The following is a 26152-nucleotide window of genomic DNA, read 5'->3' as shown; positions in this document are numbered from 1 at the left end:
GCAATGTATGCAAAAGATATGAACATTTTTAATGCTGTTTCTGGTGAAGAACTAGGCCAAGAAGGTCTACATGCACATTATGGAGGAGTCAGCGTTTCAGATGTAACGCTACGTCCCTCTACTATAAGCAGCCATGTCTAAGTGTGGGCTAATGAAATTTGAAACAGCATACTTTTTTCTGTTATTATGTCAGATATTAATAAAATATGCTGATTGACATACTCAGATGTATTATTTGGCGCTTACAACACATTTCACAAACATTCATTGATCTCTTGTGAATAATGTTTTATTTACAGCTAAAATCCTGGACATTTAAAAGATGGTATAAATTATTAACAATGAAATGAGTGGAGCACTTTGATGGACGTGTTGCATAATTTTGCTTTTTGTGTCACTAGGGTGCCAATACAATATAAGCTTTGGAAAAACTCGACAGGCTACTTTGTGCTGCTCATTGTATTCCACATCACTTAACCACATTTTCGATGAAGATAGATTCAAGTTAAATGATGCCCCGAACATCGCAGCAACAATAAATACTGTAATATTCATTGTACAGTACAGGAAGAAAGCAACCCCGCTTATCTTTGGAATCATAATTGAAACCATAGGCCAGTACATGCTGGAACGGCTTGTACGCTATCCTAAAGTGGCTGCTTTAGAGACGCTAACGAATTCTGCTTAGATTGCAGGGACATGACAATCAGCTTCCAGGAAAATTTTTTGATTTCCTGAAACCATTTACAGAGGCCACAGGTGAATTAGAAGGCGAGAAAGCCTACAATAATTAATTTTTCTTTGGTATGACAACAAATTTGCAGCGTCTGTCAGAGTAAGTTAAATTACTGCAGTTACAAGTACTGTTTCAGGATGAAACGAGGGAAGAATTTATTTGTAATTAACTTGACTAACTGTTATACAGGGGGAGATATGTATTAGTTAACAGGAGATACAAGGGATTAAAACCCGAGCTGTGACTTTTCTGCGTGAGAAGATTGTAATTACTTCCATACATAAAACTACTACGTTTCTTTGGCCATCATTCCGTGATGTCAATATGCTTGATGTAAATGAAAAACAGGAAATTTTTAGCAGTTTGCGATAAAAGTGTGCTAGTTTTGCAGGTACTACATTCAATCTTTAATGTAACCGTTTTTGTATAAATGGTACATAGCATGTTATAGCCAAAAGAAAACATTCTAATACGTTTAACATTTTGCCAATGTAAACTATATTTTTTCGAGCACACCATCATCTAGTTCTCTATGACATCTATCTCTTTTGTTTATTTACAGGGAGCCTTCAAGTACAGTATCATCGCCAATAAGAATGAGAGATCGTTACAAGGGCTGGAAGAACAACATAATATCTGCTGCAGCTGGAGCTACCTTCCAGATTTTTGTGGACGTTGGTGGTGATGATAACATTTTAAAGTGACTTTGTAGACACGAACGCATCTAACACTAATGGCGGCAGTAACACGACGTATTTTATGTATCCCGGCAGCAAGCGTACCTACTGAACGGTGCTTTATATTTTAGAAAATCTGGTATGTTATTAACAAATCGTTGCAGCCCTTTAAATCGAGACTCATCAACAGTAACTATAAATTTTTTAAGCGAAACGTGTGAGGATTTACAGCTGTGGACTTAAAATGTTGTTTTCATGTTTTCTTTACACAAATAATGGTTCCCTATTTTTCAGGTATAGTATTTATTTTGTTTATTGTTTCCTATTATTCACTTGGAGAATGAATCTCCTGTTTGGAATGAGTCCCTATTTGTGCTTGTATCATTATCAAATTATGTTTCACGTACTGTATAAAGTTGAGTGTGTCACATAACCGTTGTTGGCAACATTACTTTTGTGTTAAAATGAGAGAGAGATAGAATGTAAAGAGCGTGTCAGAACTCTCCATTACATTGATTAAATATTACATTGAGTATCGAAAACAATATAGCCAACTTAAGGCTATTCTTTGCATTGTGTAAGATTCTGTATTCTCTATGGAAAAAAATATGCACTCAGATATCGATAGTAACAATATGAGGATGAAACATGGGAACGCGAGTCTAAGCGTGGTTGTGAGGCGAGGTCTGTCTGCGAGAGTAATATTTCAGTAGTGTTGGTCGAGAACTCGGAGACAGAAGACGTGTCACGCTGCCCTCGCGTCGGTGATGGCAGTTCTTACCACACTCAAGGCCTGATTTCATTTATATGACCAGGAAAGATTTAGATGGCTTAACTACGCTGGAAGATGGAATTCAAGGTAAAATTCGCAAGCATAGCGTAAAGCGCAATTGCAGGGCTTGGCTCGTGATTGTTAGTCCCAGTTTGCAATAGTCCCATGTTTTGCTTGTCAGTTAAAGAAGACTCCTTATCCTCCAAATAATAATACTTATTCTCCAAAAAGGCTCAAATGGCTCTGAGCATTATGGGACTTAACTTCTGAGGTCATCAGTCCCCTAGAACTTAGAACTACTTAAACCTAACTAACCTAAGGACATCACACACATCCATGCCCGAGGCAGGATTCGAACCTGCGACCGTAGCGGCCACGCGGTTCCAGGCAGTAGCGCCTAGAACCGCTCGGCCACCCCGGCCGGCACTTATTCTCCACAACTAATTGACAAATATGATGTGGTTATTAAATGTTAATCTAATTTTGAAATTGAAATAATTTGTTAATCTGGCACTAGGCCATTGTTGATATTTATAAAATCATTACCAGGCATTTCGCCAGTATTAAGACTTGTCAAACTATTATTGGTCATGACGATTTCTGAAGTTTTTAAATAGACTTAATTTATGAAATCCCTTTTTACAAGTTATTTATTGGGTAACAGGACCCAAGCAAACTCCTTTTTATTAAATTCATTCTTGGTAACAATAAGATTTAGCCGCTGCTGCTGCGAATTGCTGTAAACCACTTGGAAAATGCAGTCATCGAAAGAGGTGAGTGCAAAACTTGGAGTCAAATCAGAGACACTGTGACACCACAACATGTCACGTATTCTACTCCAGTAAATTTCGTTGCGCAAGCCAGATTATGTACACTTTAAATTCTTATTTAAATACGCAGTCAGCTAGCTTATGCAAATGTTAGTTTTAAGTTTTTTATTTAACGATATGTTTAGGACTTAAATGACAGTGAAACTGAGATTCATACAACACGCACACAGTGTTATGCAGGATAGATTCCGATTACTGATAGCTCAGGTTGCTTATCGAGTCTATTCTCACAGACGAACATAGGCTTTATTCGTTGTAGGTACGTTACAAGACAGAAAGACAAAGAAATAAAGGAAGAAAGAGTAAGAAAAAAAGGAAAGAGAGAGAGGTGTTGGGTTGGTGCAGTGCAGTAAGGCTAGATGAGGCGGCATGTCAGCAAAGACTGGTCATGTTTTGCTTATTCACGTATGCGGAGTGACCGAGTCAAGTCATGTGAGGCCAAACACGAGCTATTCGGTGCTCCCTCCAGCATGAGAGTCGTGGCCGGTCAAATGTAGAGCGCTGCAGCACCAGTGCTGACAGACCGCGCTGCTCAGTGTTGTTAGCTGACTAAAGGTACGTGACACGACTGTACGAAGATGCACGGCTGAGTGAACAATATTTGTCTGTCTTCTCTGGCGCTAACCGCGTAGGGCCATTGAGAACCTTGCATGGCATTGAATGAGGAGCTCCAAAACGCAACGGTTTTACACACACACACACACACACACACACACACACACACACACGTACACAAACACACAGTCGAGGAGTCCACAGTACTGCATGCGGCAATATCGCAGAACGATTGACTGCAGTTGCGGAAGGACTCGATTCTGTCTGTGTGGAATTCTGGTCGAAGTTACCTAAGAGGCGTAACGCGATATTGACGGGAACAAGCAACATTCCAATGTGACTTCTGAATGAGAAACCCGCTGTGTATTCTATTGGCATCATTCCTCCCTAACCTGTGCAACTGTATACTCAAGCACGTAGTAGCCTTCACGCCGATAGTGATCAGAGAGAACAGATGTGTAAAGAATGCCGAAAAACTTTTAAGGTCAGGTTCATTTCACCAAAATAAGAGGTCTGTTTATAATATCGAAGCTGAACAAGTTCTCATACCTCTTAAGATGTCCATTTTATAGTTAAGGTTTACTCGACCTTTTTACCGCGTAAGGAACTTATCGGTATTCTCTTGGGACATCCCATATATATGAGGTTTTTTGCATCTAATGATCGTTGCTGTCATATCTCTGATTGCTGACCATTTCTCCTGGGACACCCTATATATATCGTACACACATATAAATTTCTTTTTCTCCTAATTCTTTTTAGTTTCTCCTCAATAGTTACCCAATCTGCTCACCCAATTTTTAACATTCTTCTGCTAACCTACATTTAAAAACTTACAGTGTTTTTAACTGCAGTGTATTATCTCATTTTTGTTTATGATGATCACTTGTTTGAGTCAGTGCTTAGAACATCTTTAGATCTATTGAAGTTGCAGGACAACCTATCAGCTACATGTGCTGCGCACAACCTCCGTAACTCGCTTGACAACGTCTCTGTTTCGGCATCGTCAGTGTTTTTCTGGCCAAATTGCAGAAGCCGTTGACTAATTTCATTGTCTCATTTCCTAATTTAACTTCACCTTATTTATGTCGTCTATAATCTATTATTTTATTTTGTTTTGCTGATACTCATCTAATCATCTAAGAACTTCTTTTCAAGACACTATCCATTCCGTTCAACTGCTCTTGCAAGACATTTGCAGCCTCTGAAACAATAAAGTGTCGTCAGCAAACCGCAAAATTCTTATTCGTCTCCCTGAATTCTAATTACCTTTCCCTACAGCTTCTCGATACATCCCTCTAGTACTCCCTTGTCAACTACACTTTTCTTTCATTTACTTCGACTCTTTTAACTGCAGCCTGTTTCTGTACTAATTGTAAATAACCTTTGGCCCTCTCTGTTTTATCATTGCTACCTACAAAATGAAGTGGGAGATATGATTCTGCATGAAGAGTTTGACAGAGCACTGAAAGACCCAAATCGGAACAAGGTCCCGCGAGTAGACAACATTGCATTAGAATTACTGATAGCCTTGGGAGAGCCAGCCCTGACAAAACCCTACCATCTGGTGAGCAAGATATATGAGACATGCGAAATACCGTCAGACTTCAAGAAGAATATAATTCCAATCCCAAAGGAAGAAGGTGTTGACAGATGTGAAAATTACCAAACTATCAGTTTAATAAGCCAGGGCTGCGAAATACTAACGTGAATTCTTTACAGACGAATGGGAAAACTGGTAGAAGCCAATCTCGGGGAAGATCAGTTTGAATTCCGTAGAAATGTTGGAACACGTGAGGCAATACTGACCCTAAGACTTATCTTAGAAAATAGATTAAGGAAACGCAAACCTACGTTTCTAGCATTTGTAGGCTTAGAGAAAGCTTTTGACAATGTTGACTGGAATACTCTCTTTCAAATTCTGAAGGTGGCAGGTATCGAATACAGGGATCGAAAGGCTATTTACAATTTGTACAGAAACCAGATGGCAGTTGTAAGAGTCGAGGGGCATCAAAGGGAAGCAGTGGTTGGGAAGGGAGTGAGACAGGGTTGTAGCCCACAAAATTTCAAAGAGTATACGTCAGTCAACAATGTCAAAAGCATTTACTAAATCTACTAATTCTGTAAAGATAGGTTTGCCATTCCCCAGCTTAACTTCTAAGATACGTCGTACGGCTCCTACATTTGTCCAGATCCCAAGCTAATCTCCCACGAGGTTAGCTTCTACCACTTTTCTCATTCTCCTATAAGTAACTCGTGTCAGTATTTTACAAGCATGACTTATTAAAACGACATTTTGGTAATATTCGCACCTGTCAGCACTTGCTTTCTTTTAAATAGAAATTCTTCTTCTAGTCTGAGAGTATTTCGCCTTTGTGGTATATCTTGCATACACGATGGGTTAGTTTTGTCATGGATATCTTTCCAGAGGCTTTCAATACTTCTAAGGAGAATGTCCTCTATTCCAACGGACTTCTTGCGACTCTCTCTTGCTCTGTCAAATTATCCTCACAGTACTAGATCTCCAGTCTCTCTCATCTACTTCTACTTCTCTTTGCATAATATTGTTTTCAAGTGTGTTTCCTTTATAAAGACCCTCTATGTTTTCTTTTCGCCTTTCAGCCTTTCTTTCTTTTCTTAGTACAAATTCAAATCGGTGACTAGTAAGTTATACACAGAAGTGACAAAGTCATAGGATAGCGATCCACACATATATAGATGGCGGTAGATGCTTTGGAAGTAGGGACTGGCACAGAAGAGAAATACTGCAGGTCCATTAAACCGTCATCCTATATTCGAATTCAAGGTATAAAAGGAAAGTGCACTGGCGGACCTGTCATTCGTACTCAGGTGATTCACGAGCAAAGGTTTCCGACGTGGTTATGACCGCACGACGGGAAATTAAGAGTTTGAACGTGGAATAGTAGTTGGAGCTAGTCGAAATTCAGTTAGTACACAAAATCCTTCACCGGCAACACTTTCGCAATCATGGAGGGCTATAGCGACGGCATGGCTGAATACTTCTGCAGAGGACTTCCAATGTCCAGTTAAGTCCGTGCCATGTCGAGTCCCTGCACTACGCCGTGCAAAAGGAGGGCCGATATGGTCTTAGTAGGCATCCCATGACTTTCGTCACCTCAGTGTAATTAGAATTATTTTGGAATTCTAGCTCAGTCAATAACGTTTTGCATTAGGTAATAAACGCGATTTGAGGCTGAAAGTCCGTGATGCACTGAAGTGACAAAATTAATATATCTTCCGACAAAAAGATACTGATAATTCTTTTTAAATAAAATTGATGACTCAGTGGTGCCTACAAACATCAAATCACTATGTACGTGCATAGAAATTTGCAGAGCTCTGTCAGTAGCAGATAAAAGTGACAGGTGTGAAGTTCGTGTGAACTTGGTGGTCATGGCCTAACACTTCACCTACACGTTGCCCTTCGAGCTGATAAATTCTGCATCTTTCCTCACCTACTATATGGAGGGGGCGGGAGGCATAGAATAGTGAAATGGTGAAATTTCGTTTTGTCGTCTTACGAATACTTCATTTAGTGTTCTTCTGTTGTAAGGAAGTGAGCAGTGACCATAAACAACTCACGGGAATGAAAATAATTTGGTGTCTCATACCTATTGAGAGTACAGGTTTATTTGGGAGAAGACTGGTGAAAAGAATGTACTATGACATGGTTAGGAGATTATTCTAATACTCGTCTTCTTGCAGGTCGAGGTTTGAACCCTGCACTTCCCAATTAGATATACTATGTCTTAACACATTCGATCACCAATGAAGGCTGGTGCATGTTTGTTTTAGGTCTTAATTCCCGTACAGGGAGTAGCGAGATTCTTCGCGTTATTATGCTGGACTCGTCTTCATACTGAATGGTAACTAAAGGAGACATGGCCTAAATGCCAGTCCAATATTGAGCGTAGAAATTTTTCGACACCATGTTATTAGTTGGCCTGTCGGAGTGGAGGTCCTAAGTTAGGCATAGATGATGCCATTTTGGACGTCATTAGTTGATGTAGTAATCTGAGTAAACAGTGGTTAAAATTTGGTTTAGATATCCGGTTTATAACTCTTGCACAGCATGAGATATGATAGTGACACTGCTGTACTACAATTTCTAACTCAGTTATACACCAATCAGTGTTTCTCTTTAATCCATTTCTGAAATTTGTGTAGTAAAATCTCAAACATACTTACAGGATACTTTTTTATTAAACTTAAAATATTTACGTACAATATTTCCTTGTGATTACTGTGCAGATTGACTGCAGCGACTGATAATGTGTTCTCTCGGTGCAACTGAAGAAATAATTCGTACTTACCTCTAGGTATTCTGGTTTTTGGATCATTATCGATGGGTACGGTCCAATCCAGGACCGGAAGATTGGACCGAACCTCTTGATCACCTCGTCAAATTTGCGCATCCGATCTGCAACAAAGGACACGAAAGACATAATAAGTCTTCCAACTGATAACGTCTCTATACAGTTAAATAACAACATTATGTTTCGTTGCCGCTTCTTTCTCATTTTTTTACATCCGATTGGTTATATCTGCGGGTATGTGTTTGTATTTGAGGACAGGTGAATAGGTCGATCAAAAGAATTAAAAATATAATATTCCACTGTTAAGCTTGTCAAAGGCACATAAGGTCTAGTTTGAGTACTCCAAACAAATGGAAAATTGAACATTAAATACGTTCATCATTCAATTTTATTTTCCTCTCTGAAAAAGGAACTCATCAAAAAAGAATAAACACAACGAAAAGTCTGCACTTTACCGTTGTTCTTTCAAGCGCATACTTCTGTTGGAAGGGCTTTAAAAGAGAAGACATAAGTAAACGTGAGAAACCAACAACCGGGAACAGAAAACAGTTACCGTACACAAATTCATTGACACCAAATAAATTCAAGAATTTTAAACTGACGGCACTATAGATACTTCCGTTAAAAGGCTAGGGCGTTAGGAGGTACAGTAAACTCTTATACCGTAGGAATGTTTACAGACATGAAATCAGCGTCGGGGGTGTAAGACGATCAATGACAGAAACTGCATTTTGTAGTTCATCATCAAAATGGCGAACTACTTCTACGTTAGTAACACCCAATAACGAAATTAACAACAATGTAAAGAATAAAAGCAAGTCTTGCATGTAGCCCAGTTTCGTTTTTTTTTTTTTTCAACTAAGCGGTATTTCACAATGGTTTAAGATATTGGAGCATGAAGAAAATTCTAGTCTGCCTATCCGAATGTAGGTTTCTGTGGTTTACAACCACTTCAGGCTAAATACAGAAAACGTTTGAAATCGCTGCTGCCGATTTCGTCCCTCGCCAGTGATCAATTGTAATAGTTTTTCAGCGGCTCGTGAGTTGTCTGTCGGCTACAAGCTAGATTCTAACATGGCTTCTTAGTATCTCATCTATTATATGTTATTATTTGTCTTCTTTACATTCCATCTTTTATGCGAATTTGGTTTTTAGACAATTTTTTACATTGCGACCCCTGGGTATCCAAAAAAACACATCCACAAAGGGGACATTATTATCACTTCTAGCAGAAGTTTACGTATGCTGAAAATGATGGCATTGACCTCCAGTTTTGTATATGGCGCACCTACTTAGGTTGGCGTATATTTTTAGTTGAATTTTGTATCTTACGTTAGTTATGATAGAGGAAATTAATTTGTAAATCTTTCTTAAATAATATTTTAACTATGCGCTATGATTTTTCTGATCATAGGATGGCCTGATGATGGCACTTTGTGCAGAAACCAGAAGTCATCAGCAAAATACAGGGGTGATAACTGACTAAAGCAAATGAAGTTTTCTTTGATTGCATTGGTCGCGTTTCCAGCCGACAGTACATCGGGAATATGTAAGTTAGCATTTTGTATTTAATTGTCTTTCTCATAGAATTTAGCACATATTTTCTTTGTCATGAGGCGAAAATTTATAAATAGGACAATAATAATAAGAAAAATGTACAACATTCCAAAAGTCCGAAACGTCACATGGAATCCGCTCGTGGTGACGGGTGAGGAATGAACGCCTCAGGTTAGCTTGTCTGTACCACACGTTATGGTCTCACTGCTTTGTTTTCTTAAATTGTGATCAGCATTTGCAGTTAGTAAATTTTTTTGTGGAAGTGTAATTATTGGTGAATTTGAAAGAAACCATGAAAGATTCACCACTAAAACCGATTTGTCGTTGTGAGTGGTCTCTGATGTTGATAAAAACCGGATAACGTACGTTAACACTGATATGAACAGGCCGTTATCGCCTACGGGAGATGATGATAAGTCAGCCTGTTCCGCCGATAAAAAGAACAGCTTCAAAGTAACTATCAACTGGCTGCAAAATATCGTAAAATACGAAGGTCGAAAATTTAGGTGTGTCCACATATAATTGATTACATCCACATACATAAATGGGCTCCGAACATTTCTACTTTTTGTTATGATTTCCCTCGAAGTACTTTTGATAATGCGAGGTAACACACCACTGAACGCTTTTACGACCTCTGATTAGAGCTAGCTCCGCAATGAAGTTTTTATCTTCTCATTATTTAAAAACATTGACAACGAAGGCTTTGTTTATATACCAAGAATGTGATGTGAGGTCATGGGCTCTCGTAAAATGAAACGTTAAGAGCTCATAGCTTCCCTCGTCGTAGTTTCTGAATTGGACGCATCAGTTACTAAAGTATTGGACAATTCACGCTGGAATCTGTTATCCTTATATATCATTTCGGTCACAAAATTGCCTTGCCGCCGGTAGACAGAATTTGTTTCTCGGTTATGGGGATCTGATAGAAGTCGCTACATGAATTAGACACAACACTGATGTATTGTATTGTATGTTAACCGGGGACCTAGAAACGACGGAGAGGCTCCCTCCCCGTCGCAGCCGCAGTGGTCCACAACCCCACGACGTCTACCGCAGTCCACAGTCCACTTCACCCCTCCGCTGCCCAACACCGAACCAAGGGTTATTGTGCGGTTCGGTCCCCGGTGGACCCCCCCAGGGAACGTCTCACGCCAGACGAGTGTAACCCCTTATGTTTGCCTGGTAGAGTAATGGTGGTGTACGCGTACGTGAAGAACGTGTTTGCGCAGCAGTCGCCGACATAGTGTAACTGAGGCGGAATAAGGGGAACCAGCCCGCATTCGCCGAGGGAGATGGAAAACCGCCTAAAAACCATCCAGAGACTGGCCGGTTCACCGGACCTCGACAGAAATCCGCCGGGCGGATTCGTGCCTCGGACCAGGCGCTCCTTCCCGCCCGGAAAGACGTGCGTTACACCGCACGGCCGACCGGGCGGGCACACTGATGTAAGTATCCCATGGTACCAAGCAAACTGTCGCAGTGCCGAAACCACTAGACGCGGGGGGAGCACGATTTGAATATACGCCTGACCCACTAGCCTGACACTAGAGATACCCTATCTCGTCCTCGACCAGGTAATGGCCACCATAATCACCCCACATCAACCATCACAGTACTGGAAACGCTGTTCTCCTTCCTTCCTATAAAAGACGTATTTAGGATATATTGATCCCCAGGATGAACCCGTTCTGATAGAAAACCTACAAGTACTGCGTTTGAGAAAAAATATTCGAATTAAAAGTCAACTACACAGTATTTGTGGTTTATTACGAGGGGCGTTCAATAAGTAATGAAACACTTTTTTTTCCTCTGCCATTTTCTGTTGAAAAAGTGCAGAATTTGCTGTGGGACATCGTGGAATATTCCTGCTCCAGCTCCTATAGTTTCATGACGTTCCGATGTGTGGCGGCGCTATACGTAGCCTTCAAAATTGCTGGCGTTTGTAGTGGAGGTGGGTTCCAAGCGGAGAGCTGTCATTGAGTTTCTTTTGTTGGAAACCCAAATAAGCGGAGAGCTGTCATTGAGTTTCTTTTGTTGGAAACCCAGAGCATCACAGATATTTGTAGGCTCATGGAGAATGTCTACGGAGGCCTGGCAATGAACAAAAGCACGGTGAATTGTTGGAAAGACGTCTGTCATCTTCGCAACAAGATTGCGCTAAACCTTCCGAATTCCCGTGTGCCAACCGGCTGCAGCACGCTGTGACTCCTGCCAAATTGGGAAGTGCGGACGCCCTAATTCCAAATGATCAACGGCTCACAACAGAACACTTCACTGCTCAAGTGAAGGTCTCTGTTGGTAGTAGTGACACAGTCGTCCACCGGCTGCGGTACACGAAGCTGCCTACCCACTGGGTTCCTCGACGCCTAGCACAAGACCCTTTAAGAACTTCCACCTGTTTGGCCCAACCAGGGACGCACTCAGCGGGAAGCAGTACGTGGGTGATGAGAAGTTTGGTTCGGACATTAGAGTGGTACCATGCGGGCATACAGGCCCTCTTAGCAAGGTAGCGCAAAGCCCTCGCATTAAACATAGATTAAGTTGAAAAGCAGGATTTTGTAGCCAGAAAGATCGGGAATAATGTGTTGCACTGCACTCCTGAATAAAACCAACATGCTTTCAGAAAAAAAGAGGTCATTAATATTGAATGCCCCTCGCAAATAACTGTAAAAAAAGTTACAGCACCATTTATTTTTTAATAAAAGATGAAAAGAATTGCATTCATTAAGGTATTCGAGACAATTTATTAAAAAAGTTACGGACAAATACGTTTTTCTAAAAAAAAAATTGAGATTAATGTGGGTGCAAAAATCAGTATTTCAATTTTAAGAATAAAATATTATATTTTATTATTTATTTAATTAATCATACAGAATAGCCCACCGCCTTGAAATGTAAGGTGGGTCAGATACTTCTAAATGTAACAGGGAAGACTTCATTTTGTTACAATCTTATTGGTATGCAGCTGTTAATGCTGTTTTAAATCATATAAAAACCGTATTGTATAATAAATTCTCTAGGGTGCAGAGAATTTAATGTTCTCCAATCGTTAAAGCGGTTCTGTATAATCTACTTCTGCCTAGTTTAGGAGAATATGATTTATATAATGGAAATCTCAAAAAGAAATAAATACAATAAGTATGGTGGAAATAAGTTGTAACATTTAGAGGAAAGTGGTAGATTGTATTTGGATGTGTAATATAGTCTAAGTAGCTCGTTGGTTGACAATAGCCTGTTTCTACCTATTTCAGGCGGGAAGGTCTCGGTAGGACCTCGAGCTGTTCTCATTTACAATAGTGTGTGTTTAGTGTACTGATATGTTTTTGGAGTGTTGCATGTCAGGACACTACATGATATTCAGTAGTTGCTTGTTTGTCTACTTGCTGATATTTGAGGTGTATTCTATGTGATACCTGAGATAAATACACACCTGGAGTTATATAGATTATATACTGGTTGAGCATCTGATACACGGAATTTTAGCTTTACATAAAGAACACACTTATGAATGTAAATTTATTAGTAGAAACAGAATGTAGTTCATTACTTCTTCAGTGCAGTATTCCTTAAATAACTTCATACATTGCTTTACATTACTATAAGCAAGCACCTATGTTAGACAATTGTCAATCAGCAAAAGGAATGTATGAACCATCATTTGTTTACTCGCTGAATGAAATCGCCATAAATAGAAGATAACGTGCGGTAGATGATTATTTTTTAATTCGAAAATCGAGTGGGAAACGAAACGATCGACTAGTTCGAGATCCGCTCTGCACTCATTTTTCCAACGACGCAGTGGGAAAGATGTTTTAAAACTGAGACTAACTGAAAACTTCGACTTACTCTCTCGCTTCGTAAGGAATGCGATGTACGTAGTCCCTATAAAAGGCAGGGCTACGAGGCCAGGAAGCTTTTCGACCTGCCTCCAGCGCCATTTCCTGGAGATGATGCTCGCAGACACTGCGACCACAACAGCCGCCAGAAGCAGTGCCGTTATGTCCAGCATCCCCCAGGGCCGTCGGAGCGAGATCCCGCCAACGTTCTACACGCCGACTGAGTGCAGCGCGCGGTGGAGACTGGCCGCTTTCAAGGCTGCCCGCGGCTCGACCTCTGGACCGGTCCAAACACCACGCAGCAGCTGATTCACAGTGACGCTGCACTCTGCGGCCGGTGTTCTCCAAAACACCTGCTCCCATCATTCACAACGTACACACAGGTAAGTTTAAGAGCTCGGTTGGTTGCTTGGTTGGTTTAGGGGAGGGGACCAAACAGCGATGTCATAGGTCCCATGGGATTTGTGAAGGATGGGGAAAGAAGTTAGTCGTGCTTATTCAATGGAACCATACCGGCAGTTACCTGAAGAGATTTAGAGAAATTACGGAAATCCTAAATTGGCTGGACGCGGATTTGAACTGTTGTCCTACCGAATGAGAGTTCAATGTGCTGACCACTGCACCACCTCGCTCAGTAAAAGTTCGATAATTCACACTTACCGACAGATGGTGTTATTTAGCCCTACCACATTCGTTACTCAAACAGAAAAACTGAGTAGTCTGACTGTGAGTAAGATTTAGAAACTTTGTTGTTGTTGTGGTGGTGGTCTTTAGTCCGAACACTGGTTTAATGCAGCTCTCCATGCTACTCTCTCCTGTGCAAGACTCTTCATTTCCGAATAACTACTGCTTCGGAATCTGCTTGCTGTATTCATCTCTTGGTCTCCGTATACGATTTTTACCGCCCCCCCCCCCCCTCCCACTTCCCACCAGTACTAACTTGATGATCTCAAAATGTGTCCTATCAATCGATCTCTTCTTTTGATCAAGTTGTGCCATAAATTTTTTGTCTCCCCAATTCTACTCAGTACCTCCTCATTAGTTAGGTGATCGATCCATCTAGTCTTCAACATTCTTCTGCTGCATCACATATCGAAAGGTTCTATTCTCTTTTTGTTTAAACTGTTTTTCGTCCATGTTTCACTACCATACATGGTTACACTCCAGACAAATACTTTCAGAAAAGACTTCCTAACAGTTAAATCTAATTTCGATATTAACAAATTTCTCTTCTTCAGAAACGCTTTTTTTGCTGTTGTCCTCTCTGCTTCGGGCATCTTCAGTTATTTTGCTCACCAAATAGCTAAATTCATCTACTAATTTAAGTGTCTCGTTTCCTAATCTAATTCCCTCAGCATAACCTAATTTGATTCGACTGCATTCAATAATCCTTTACCTGCTTTTGTTGATGTTCATCTTACATCCTCCTTTGAAGACACAGTCCCATTCCGTTTAACTGCTCTTCCAAGACCTTTGCTGTCCCAGACAGAATTACAGTGTCATCGGCAAACCTCAAAGTTTTTATTTCTTCCCCTGAACTTTAATTCCTCCTCCAAGTTTTTCTTTGGTTTCCTTTACTGCTTGTTTAGTGTACAGATTGAATAACGTTGGCGATATGCTACAACCCTGTCTCACTCCCTTCTCAACAGCTGCCTCGCTTTCATATACCTCGACTATTATAACTTTAGAAACTGGAGTACAAAAATTATGTTTATCACGGACAAATGTGCAAAACCTGGAAACTTTTTTTTTTTTCATTTCATTTAAGGCACGGATTTAGTCGGAAAGTGGAGCAGACTGATTGTACACTGAAAGTCGAACACTCCTTACTACAAAAGTTTCTTAACTTTCAAAAGGCCAACGAGCTTTTAAATACATGGCTGAGCAGTCAATACCGTGCCCTACCATTTCATTTACTTTGCTAACGGCAATTGTTAGTCTCTTCCTACATTTATGATCCAACGAGCATTAGCTAATCAGTTCCATCTTACAGTGAAATCCTTTTGTTTTCTAACATTCACTTACAAAAGCTTATAGAAAGGCATCACCCATAAAAATTAAACAAAACATTAAAACAGTTTTTTGAAACTACTTAAGTTGTAATTTTAAAAAATCTGACAATACCAGAGGACAGTTCTTTTAAAATAATCTATAAACCAACAGTTCCAGGACACTTGCCATTAAATCTCCACAAGTTAAATCAGTCTACCAAAAACATTTACGAGAGCACTTGATAACAAATAATTTAACCAAATCTCACACAGAAAATGATCATTTTAAGTTCTCACGCTATCATTTACAGTTAGTTAACCAAAGGAAATTCAGTTTATTAAATTTAGTTTACCTGGAACAGTCACCGAAATATTAACCTGAGAGCTCTCCACTATTTCCGGTAATTACTCAAAATGGTTCAAATGGCTCTGAGCACTATGGGACTTAACATCTGTGGTCATCAGTCCCCTAGAACTTAGAACTACTTAAACCTAACTAACCTAAGGACATCACACATATCCATGCCCGAGGCAGGATTCGAACCTGCGACCGTACCAGTCGCGCGGTTCCGGACTGAGCGCCTAGAACCGCTAGACCACCGCGGCCGGCCCAGTAATTACTACACTAATACACACAGTCCTCAGAGAAGAAAAAAATACAGTTACTATACAACCCTAAACAGTAAAGAAATAAATGTCATGTGACGAGGGCCTCCCGTCGGGTAGACCGGATGTTACAGTAACAGAAAAAAAACCTTTTATCAAAGTACCCATGTACAGATTCACTTTACTTAAATTACTTAATATCTACACACCCCCATAGACCTTGTATTACTCATACCACACGCCTGACTACCAGAACAAGTGCTTCTCAACCAGTTCAGCAGGTTACAGTTCGTGCCTTATTTCCACCAAACCAAACCAAATTATTCGTTACCTGCGCTGTCCATATTTCTCCCCCTCTTATATCACCTTCACAACAAAGTTCCACGAGATTCTAGAATAAGATCACTTCATCGGGTGAAACTGAAACCAGTCCCCTAGACAGCAATGACCAAAAGTTCCAAAAGCGACATACCATCATTCTACACAAGATGACTACCATGGCGTGCTGTCTTCTTCCTCCGAACTAGCGAAAGTCTGAGCATGTATCTTCCTACACACACGCACTCTCCTCTGCTCCCAGCAGTCTCACCAAAGCACGTCCATTCACTGGCCGTTACGCTCGCCAACCCTTCTTGCGGGTGTACAGCCGCTTCTCACCCTTGCCCACACCCCCTCTCTATCACTAGCCTCTCACGCCTCATCCATGCCACCAAAGACATTCTATGAAGACAAACCAGTCAATAGACACCAGCGGAAAGCTCGATCCATCTAACAATGTTCATCTTGCTGGTCATAGAGTACAGGATACGGGACTGTTGGGTAGTATCGGGCACGTAAACTTTTTGGGAAGAAGAGTCCAGGGGAAAAAACTGGTTAAGTCCAAACTTACAGGTTTCCTGAATTTTTGATAAATTAACTTGCATGAAAATGCTGTGAGACGAAGCAGCCATCTGGTTGCACTTCCATTACTTTCAGGGGTTCTGATCACACTTTTTATTATTTCCAGAATCGCCTTAATAAATATCAAAAGATATGAAAAGATGTTACATTTCACAATTGGTGATAGACATAGTACAATGAGAAGAGTATGGCTTTCTAGCTTACCAATATTATGTCGATCATATAAAATTATTCAGTAGATACGTTGTATCTCGTCACCATTCATATCCGCGACACAAATGAAAAAAAATTTCAGATTGCTACCGAACGACAAATTGAAAACCAAACAGACTAAACCGCTAGGCGGCGCTGGATACGTGGTACACGATGCATTTGTTTAGAACTACATTTTCATCGTTACATCGTATTAAACCATTTCATCTGTAAATAGTTAGTGGAAATCACTTTACAATGAAACTTCCTGGCAGATTAAAACTGTGTGCCCGACCAAGACTCGAACTCGGGACCGTTGTTTTTCGCGGGCAAGTGCTCTACCATCTGAACTACCGAAGCACGACTCACGCTCGGTACTCACAGCCTTACTTCTGCCAGTATGTCGTCTCCCACCTTCCAAACTTTACAGAAGCTCTTCTGCGAACCTTGCAGAACTAGCACAGGGCCCGGGTTCGATTCCCGGCTGGGTCGGAAATTTTCTCCGCTCAGGGACTTGGTGTTGTGTTGTCCTAATCATCATCATTTCATCCACATCGACACGCAGGTCGCCGAAGTGGCGTCAAATCGAAAGACCTGCACCAGGCGAACGGTCTACCCGACGGGAGGCCCTAGCCACACGACATTTCCATTTTCCTGAAAGAAAGGATATTGCGGAGACATGGCTTAGCCACAGCCTGGGGAATGTTTCCAGAATGAGATTCTCACTCTGCACCGGAGTGTGCTCTGATATGAAACTTCCGCAACGTTCGCAGAAGAGCTTCTGTAAAGTTTGGAAGGTAGGAGACGACATACTGCAAGAAGTAAAGCTGTGAGTACCGCGCGTGAGTCGTGCTTCGGTAGCTCAGATGATAGAGCACTTGCCCGCGAAAGATAAAGGTCCCGAGTTCGAGTCTCGGTCGGGCACACAATTTTAATCTGCCAGGAAGTTTCGTATCAGCACACACTCCGCTGCAGAGTGAGAATCTCATTCTGGAAATCACTTTACAATGTTCTACAAAATGTTATTTCTTCACAAAACAATGCTTAAAAGATCTTTTCAATGGTCGAAAATAATACATTGAAAGAGGCCGCTGGATCTAGAGTACAAGAGGCCAACTGTCTCTGCATATAAATTACTAGTAGTAGTAGTAGTAGTAGTAGTAGCTTTATTCATCTGTAGATCTGGTTTTTTTTTCAAAGTATATAGGACAAGTCAAAGTATTTACAAGTTTAGACCAATTTAAAATAAGTTATTTCATATACACATATATTTACAGACTTCTAGTTAGACATAATCATTAGATTTACTCCTGGTATACAACACTTTTTTTACAAATAACTTATTAAATAATCTAATGCCACACTGTTCAAAAAATGGCTCTGAGCACTATGGGACTCAACTGCTGAGGTCATTAGTCCCCTAGAACTTAGAACTAGTTAAACTCAACTAACCTAAGGACATCACAAACATCCATGCCCGAGGCAGGATTCGAACCTGCGACCGTAGCGGTCTTGCGGTTCCAGACTGCAGCGCCTTTAACCGCACGGCCACTTCGGCCGGCTGCCACACTGTTCCTCATATCTCCCTACCAGTCACTGCACACACTATACACACATTGTTTCATAACACTTCACTCACTACACATACACACATACACACACACACACATAGACACACTGACGATCTCTGGGCCATTTTCTGTACTGCAACTTCCCATTTGCTATCCTGAAAAACTGAGTCAGCATCCCTCCATAATGAGTGAGATGTTGAGTTCAGAAAGAGGAAGGGGTGTTAGTATTGTGCTATGCATAGCTTGGGGGTAAGTATTTCTAGAAACGAAAAAAGAAGGAAAAAACCGTAAAGTGAATGTGTTATGTGGAATGTTGGATGTTTTATAATCATTATTATTATTATTATTATTTATTTGTACAACATTTTTTTTATCAAACCCCTACTCTGTTTCATCTAAGTAATCCTTCAATTTATAAAATGTATTGCATAACAGGTACTTTTTAGCTGCCTTTTTAAATATGTGCATTTTTGCAATTTCATTAATCTCTTTTGGTAATTTATAGTACAGTTTTATTCCTTGGTAGAAAATGCTGTTTTGAGTTTTATGTTTATTTTTTCTTGGTAACTGTAAATTGAGTCTATCTCTTGTTGCATGGTCATGGACGGAGATGTTTGTGCAGTAACTGCCAATGTTATTTTTGATGTGTATAACTGACTGGTATATGTATTCACATGGAGCAGCTAAAACCCCCAGTGTTTTGAACAGATCTTTACAATGAGCTCGACTGTTATTTTTGACCTAAGAACTGAGGGTACAAATGAAAAATATGTAACTAAAAGACACTGCACGTTACACACTGATGATAGGATTCTAAGGACATGACATGCTGATGACATTCTGTTTGCAAGTACCTTTGTGTGTCCACACCATTTAAACTGAGAATCAATATTCATTCCTAGAAATTTTGTATTTGTTGCACAGTCTATGGAGGTGCCATCTACATTTAAATTAACATTGTCATTTTCCCTCTTCAAACTGACATTCATGGCATTAGTTTTCTTTATGTTCAACATTACTTTATTGCTTACTGACCAGCCATAAACATCCATGAGAGTTTCATTTGCTTTCTCAGCAAGGAGTTCTCTTGTTTTCTCAGTGATTATAATATTGGTGTCATCAGCAAAGAGAATTTTTTAACTGTGAGTAACACTAATGGGAAAATTATTGTTGTATACCAGTCCTAAAATGCTACCTTGTGAATCTCCTATATTAACGTATTTTGGTTCTGATAAGTGTTTTACTAAATGTTTAGATCTATTTGAAGTATGTGTTATCTCTACTCTTTGTACCCTATCTGCTAGGTATGATCAAAAGCAGTCATTAGCTACCCCTCTTATTCCTAATGCTTCTAATTTATTTAATAGAATCTTGTGGCCGACTGTATCAAAGGCCTTATAAACATCCAAAAATATGCCTGTGACACACTCATCTTTATCAAGAGCATCAAGTACAACTTTTGTGAATTCTACTATGGCTGACTCCATACTTTTGCCACTTCGGACACCAAACTCTGATTCGCTTAAAAGATTGTATTTATTCAGGTAATTCATTAATGTGTCTTTCATAATTGCTTGTATTATTTTTGAGAATGATGACAGCAGGGAATTGGGCCGATAATTTTCTATGTCTTCTACGTAACCTTTCTTAAGCAAAGGTGCAACTCTTGCCTGTTTTAACTGCTCTGGAAATGTTTCTGATGTGAAGGATTCATTTATTATATTTGTTAAGGGGCCTTGTATAATCCCTCATTTTTTAGTTTTTGAACAGTTTTATTGACTTCCTTCACTGTGGTTGGAAGCAACATCATTGTATTTAGTGCAACATTATTTACAGATGTTAAATTTGTTTTGGGGAATTTATGCTGTAGCTTCTCCGCAATACTTGAAAAATGCTCGTTTACTTAGTTTATTAAGTGTTGTGGATCATTTATTACCTTATCCTCCCCCCCTTAGCAGTATGTAAATCTGCGATTGTTTGCCTCTCCCTGTTTTCTTTTTTTAACATCCCAGAATGCTTTGCTTTTATTCTCTGCGTTATATATTATTTTGTCATTAAATAACTTTTTTGCAACAATCAGCACCTTCCTATAGATCTTTTTGTATCTGTGATAGAAATTTAAGAATTCTGGATCATTGCGAATCTTTTTCATGGAACTGAGTTGTTTAAGAGTTAGGGAGGACTTCTGTTACGTGAGGTGTTGAAACAGGCAAGCATACTTTTGGAAATGCCCTTTCAAAGTTCAGTTTAAACAATGTGGAGAATTTAGAGAATTTCATAGTCACATTGGTTTCCTTATACACTTCATCCCAGCTTTGTTTTTCTAGTTCTTTTGAAAAATATTTTATTTTGATTTCTGATAGATGTTGCTTGTAGGGTTGTAGTTTAGGGAATGATTCAATGCCTGATTTTACTGTTGTTATTTGACAGAGATGGTCTGATAGTCTGAGATCTTTTACAACTACATCACATTTATCATTGTCCGTATTTGCAGCCACATGGTCAATTACTGATGCAGTCTTTGTAGTAAACCTTGTTGCGCTATTCACCAATAGGGACATGCCAAAACTTTGCAGAATGGTTATGAAGGTGCTGCCTGATTCATTTATGATATTAGTGCTGATGTTAATCTCTCCACACAGAATTATGTTGACCTTTGTACTTGAAACTTTGTTTAGAACTTCTGTTAATTTATTGAAATAAGTGTCCACACTATCACTGGGAGATCTGTACACACACAAAATGATTAATTTCTTGGTGATATCAAGCCCTGTTAATTGAATAGCTGATATTTGAAAGTGTTTGTCTTCACTTACTGTATTGAGGTCATGTCTTGATATGAACTGTGTTCCTTTTCAGATATAAATGCATGATCCTCAACCCCTTGAAGTAGTTCTGCAGTAAGAGTTTACCCTTTCATACAATGATAATACGACACATTGTATTTCTGTGTCTGTACACCAGTGCTCAGTAATACAAACTACGATGCAGTTCAAAGATTCTAATAGTTTTGTTTTATTTTTTATTGACTGCATGTTTTGGTGGAGGATTGTTAAGTCTGTGAAATGCCCCATGTTACTCTTTCCAGTGGTTTGTTTTTCTTTGTGACATCTGGTATGTGTGATACCTGAAGCGTTAAAATCTGCTTTGTGAGTGATTGTTTCAGGATTTTTTAAATTTGTGGAGATACTCTTTACGCAGGGGAACCTGTTGTCTGGATTTATCCTAAAAAAGACCTACTTTTCCTACCTATAACAACAGGTATTTGAGATCCACCCCCTATACTTTCATGAATCAGCTGTACCAATCTTTCCTTCCCAGTCCTGTTTAGGTGTAGGCCATTCCTAGTGAAGCCCCATCTGTTGATAGTCCTGACGGGCACCAGAGAAACATGAGCAAAGTTGGCTGTCCTCAGAGCCACCCCTAACCCCACATTGATTCACCTCACAGCTACATCAAGGTGTGGTCGAGCATGACGCCAGAATAGCTCAACATAGTGTATGTTGGTGCCATGAGTCAGAGAAGCTATCTTGTCCAGGTCACCAACTATGTCATATGCCCCATCCCTGTCCAAACTTTTTCTCACCACACACACTAACACTACATGGTCCTCTTTTGTAAAGTCTTTACATAAAGACCATAGGTCCTCTATCACAAGACTTAACCCTGCTTTTGGCTTGAAGATACTGGTGGCCTGGTACGCTGCCCCTAAACTTTCCTGTAGCTGAGGGCCTACATATCGCCCATGGCTACTACCTAGCAGCAGCACTTTCTTCTTCCTAAGACTTTGTACATTCCTAGGCTTCTTGGCCTCAATTGGCGTGTGCTGCACATTTCCTGCTCCTCGTTCTACCTGAAGCTCTTCTCCCCTTAACTCTTGCAGTGATAGATACCTGTTTTTGGTGCTGATGATAAAACTGTCAGATTGTGTCCTCTTTCTTCCTATCCTCTTATCAGCTGCCAGTTCCCAACCACCCTCCTCCCCCTTATCTCTGTTGATCCTTATGAGTTCCTTTCTTGCTTCCTCCAACTGTGCCTCAAGGGCACAAATTTTCCTTTCCTGTTCCCCAATCAAAACATTCTCCCCACTGCATCCCCCTCCCCTCCCCCAGTGAAAATATTTCCTACAAGATTGGCAACAAAGCCCTCTACTCACTACCCTATAACTGCTCCCACATTTCTAGCTCATGGTCAATTTCGAAAGAATAATTAAGATTACTGAACGTTTTAAATTTTTCAACGACGCGAGATTGGCTATGTGTAAATAAAAAACGACACAAAGGTCTTACGTGCGGTTGTTGATGTTTTTGTACTGATTCAGAGATACAGTGACAGAATAATGAACTTGTAATCACTTTGCTTTTAGAGAATTTACGTTATCAGGCGTGTTTGGTCAGGTTTTTAAACGTTTATAATTCGGAAAATGTAGGCCTAGATAGCATTTATCTAACTAGTAAACAATACGAGATATGTTACTTAAATACGACTTAGAAACGTTTATTGTGACAATAGAAAGTGATGAAACTAGTAGCTGTATTTTTTAAACGAATTTTGCACTATCAAGAAAACTTGAATAGAATTTGTTGTATTTATGTCACGCAAAATTTCGGGTTATGTCGCGATCATCGGGACTTCATCTAAAGAACAAGTTTTTTCAAGAACAAGCTCTGCTGGGACGAGTGACAAGAACGGACACTACAGCAAGTAAACAAAACAAAGAAAATTTAAATTTGACACTATTTCCTCTTAAATAAGTTCTTTTAGCGGGCGAAGAAAATACCTGTGATGTCACTCGGCGGCCATCTAGCGCCAGTAAAAGTTCATAAATGGCATTTTCAAGGTACTGAAATACCAGCAGCGAAAAATGCTATAACAGGCGTAGGATTCGTTATGAATAGGAAGGTAGGGGAGAGAATCTGTTACTGCGAACAGTTCAGTGATAAGGCTGTTCCTATCAAAATCGACAGCAAACCAACACCGACAACGACATTTCAGGTATACATGCCGACATCACAAGCTGAATATGAAGAGATAGAGAAAGTATATGAGGATATTGAAAGGGAAATACAGAACGTAAAGGAGCCGGCCGAAGTGGCCGTGCGGTTAAAGGCGCTGCAGTCTGGAACCGCAGGACCGCTACGGTCGCAGGTTCGAATCCTGCCTCGGGCATGGATGTTTGTGATGTCCTTAGGTTAGTTAGGTTTAACTAGTTCTAAGTTCTAGGGGACTAATGACCTCAGCAGTTGAGTCCCATAGTGCTCAGAGCCATTAGAACGTAAAGGAACATGAAAATCTGTCATGGCGGACTGGAGTGCTGTTGTTGGGGAAGGAGAAGAAAAGGTTACAGGAGAGTATGAGCTTGGGACAAGGAATGAGAGAAGAGAAAAACTGGTTCAGTTCTGCAATAAATTTTAAGTAGTGATAGCGAATACTCTGTTCAAGAATCACAAGAGGAGGAGGTATAGTTGGAAGAAGCCGGGTAATACGGGAAGATTTCAGTTAGATTACGTCGTGGTCAGACAGAGATTTCGAAATCAGATACTGGATTGTAAGGCGTACCCAAGATAAGATATAGACTCAAATAACAATGTAGAAGTGATGAAGAGTAGACTGAAGTTTAACAGATTAGTCAGGAAGAACCAATACGCAAAGAAGTGGGATACGGAAGCACTAAGACATGACGAGACATGCTTGAAATTCTCTAAGGCAGTAGATACAGCAGTAAAGAGTAGCCAAGTAGGCAGTACAGTTGAAGAGAAATGGACATCTCCAAAAAGGGCAATCTTAGAAGTTGGAAAGAAAAACATAGGTACAAAGAAGGTAACTGCGGAGAAGCCATGGGTAACAGAATGAATACTTCAGTTGATCGTTGAAAGAAGAAAGCACAAAAATGTTCAGGGAAATTCAGGAATACATAAATATAAATCGGAGAGGAATGAAGTAAATAGGAAGTGCGGGGAAGCTAAGACGAAATGTCTGCATTAGAAATGTGAAGAAATCGAAAAAGAAATGATTGTCAGAAGGACTGACTCAGTCAAAACAATCTTCGGTGAAACCAAAAACAAGAGTTGCAACATTAAGAGTTCACCGGGAATTCCACTGTTAAATGCAGAGGAGAGAGCGGATAAGTAGAAAGAGTATATTGAAGGCCTCTATGAGGGGGAATATTTGACTGATGTGATAGAAGAAGCGGGAGTCGATTTAGAAGAGATGGTGGATCCAATATTAGAATCAGAATTTAAGAGAGCTTTGCAGCACTTAACATCAAATAAGGCAGAAGAGATAGATAACATTCGATTAGAATTTCTAAAATCATTTGGGTAAGTGGCAACAAAACGACTACTCACGCTGGTGTGTAGAATGTATGAGTCTGGCGATGTACCATCTGACTTTCGGAAAAATGTCTTCCACACAATTCCGAAGCCTGCAAGAGCCGACAGGTGAGAGAAATAGAACACGATAAGCTTAAAAACTCATGCAGCCATGTTGCTTATAGGAATAATATACAGAAGAATGGAAAAGAAAATTGAGGATGTGTTAGACGACGATCAGTTTGGCTTTAGAAAAGATAAAGGCACCAGAGAGGCAACTCTGACGTTGCGGTTGATAATGGAAGCAAGACTAAACAAAAATCAAGACATATTCATAGGACTTATACACCTGAAAAAGCATTTGACAGCCTAAAATGGTGCACGATGTTAGAAATTCTGAGAAAAATAGGGTTAAGCTATAGGGAGAGACGGGTAATATACAATATATACAAGAAGCAAGAGTGGACCACCAAGAACGAAATGGTCGCACTGAAAAGGGCGTAAGAGAGAGATGTAGTCTCCCCCTCACCCCCCCCCCCCCCCCCCTACTGTTCAATGTGTACATCGAAGAAGAAGCAATGATTGAAATGAAAGAAATGATCAGGAGCTGAATTAAAATTGAAGGTGAAAGGTGAAAGGATGTCAATGATACGATTCGGCGATGATATTGCTATCCTGAATGAAAAGTAAGAAGAATTACATGATATGCTGAATGGAAAGAACACTCTACTGAATACAGGATATCTACTGAGAGTAAATCGAAGAAAGAAGAAAATAATGAGAAGTAACTGAAATGAAAACAGGGAGAAACTTAACATCAGGATTGATGGTCACGAACTAGGTGAACTTAAGGAATTCTACTACTTAGGCAGCAAAATAACGAGTGACTGATGGAGCGAGGAGGACATCAAAAGCAAATGGCACTGGCCAAAATCGCATTCCTAGCCAAGAGAAGTCTACTAATATCAAACAATGGACTTAATTTGAGGAAGAAATTTCTGAGAACGTACGTTTGGAGCTCAGCTTTGTATGGCAGTGAAACATGGACTGTGGGAAAACTGGAACAAAAGAGAATCGAAGCATTCTAGATTTGATGCTACAGACGAATGTCGAAAATTAGGTGGACTGATAAGGTAAGGAATGAGGGGGTTCTGCGCAGAATAGGAGAGGAAATGAATATAAGGAAAACACTGGCAAGGAGAAGGGACAGGATGGTAGGACATTTGTTAAGATATCAGGGAATGACTTCGACGGTACTAGAGGGAGCTATAGAAGGTA

The 26152-nt window shown here is 40.0% G+C and overlaps 1 protein-coding gene across 4 annotated transcripts in view; it reads right to left on the bottom strand.

Moving 5' to 3' along the window:
• Window positions 1-26152, bottom strand: part of LOC126412813 (cytochrome P450 4C1-like) — a 510424-nt gene that overhangs the window by 60024 nt on the left and 424248 nt on the right. For 2 of the 4 annotated variants that reach the window (XM_050082603.1, XM_050082598.1), the window contains exons 1-2: window positions 13314-13513; window positions 7905-8011 (exon numbers count right to left, since the gene is read on the bottom strand). The exons of the other annotated variants lie outside the window; for them this stretch is intronic. In XM_050082603.1, the coding sequence (XP_049938560.1) occupies window positions 7905-8011; window positions 13314-13476 (270 nt within the window). In that variant the 5' untranslated portion in view covers window positions 13477-13513. Of the gene's footprint in view, window positions 1-7904; window positions 8012-13313; window positions 13514-26152 lie in introns of those variants that run through there. 4 annotated transcript variants of the gene reach the window in all.

Source organism: Schistocerca serialis, chromosome 7 (assembly GCF_023864345.2).
Source record: "Schistocerca serialis cubense isolate TAMUIC-IGC-003099 chromosome 7, iqSchSeri2.2, whole genome shotgun sequence".
Lineage (NCBI taxonomy): Eukaryota > Metazoa > Arthropoda > Insecta > Orthoptera > Acrididae > Schistocerca > Schistocerca serialis.
This window is presented reverse-complemented; position numbering and strand designations above follow the sequence as displayed.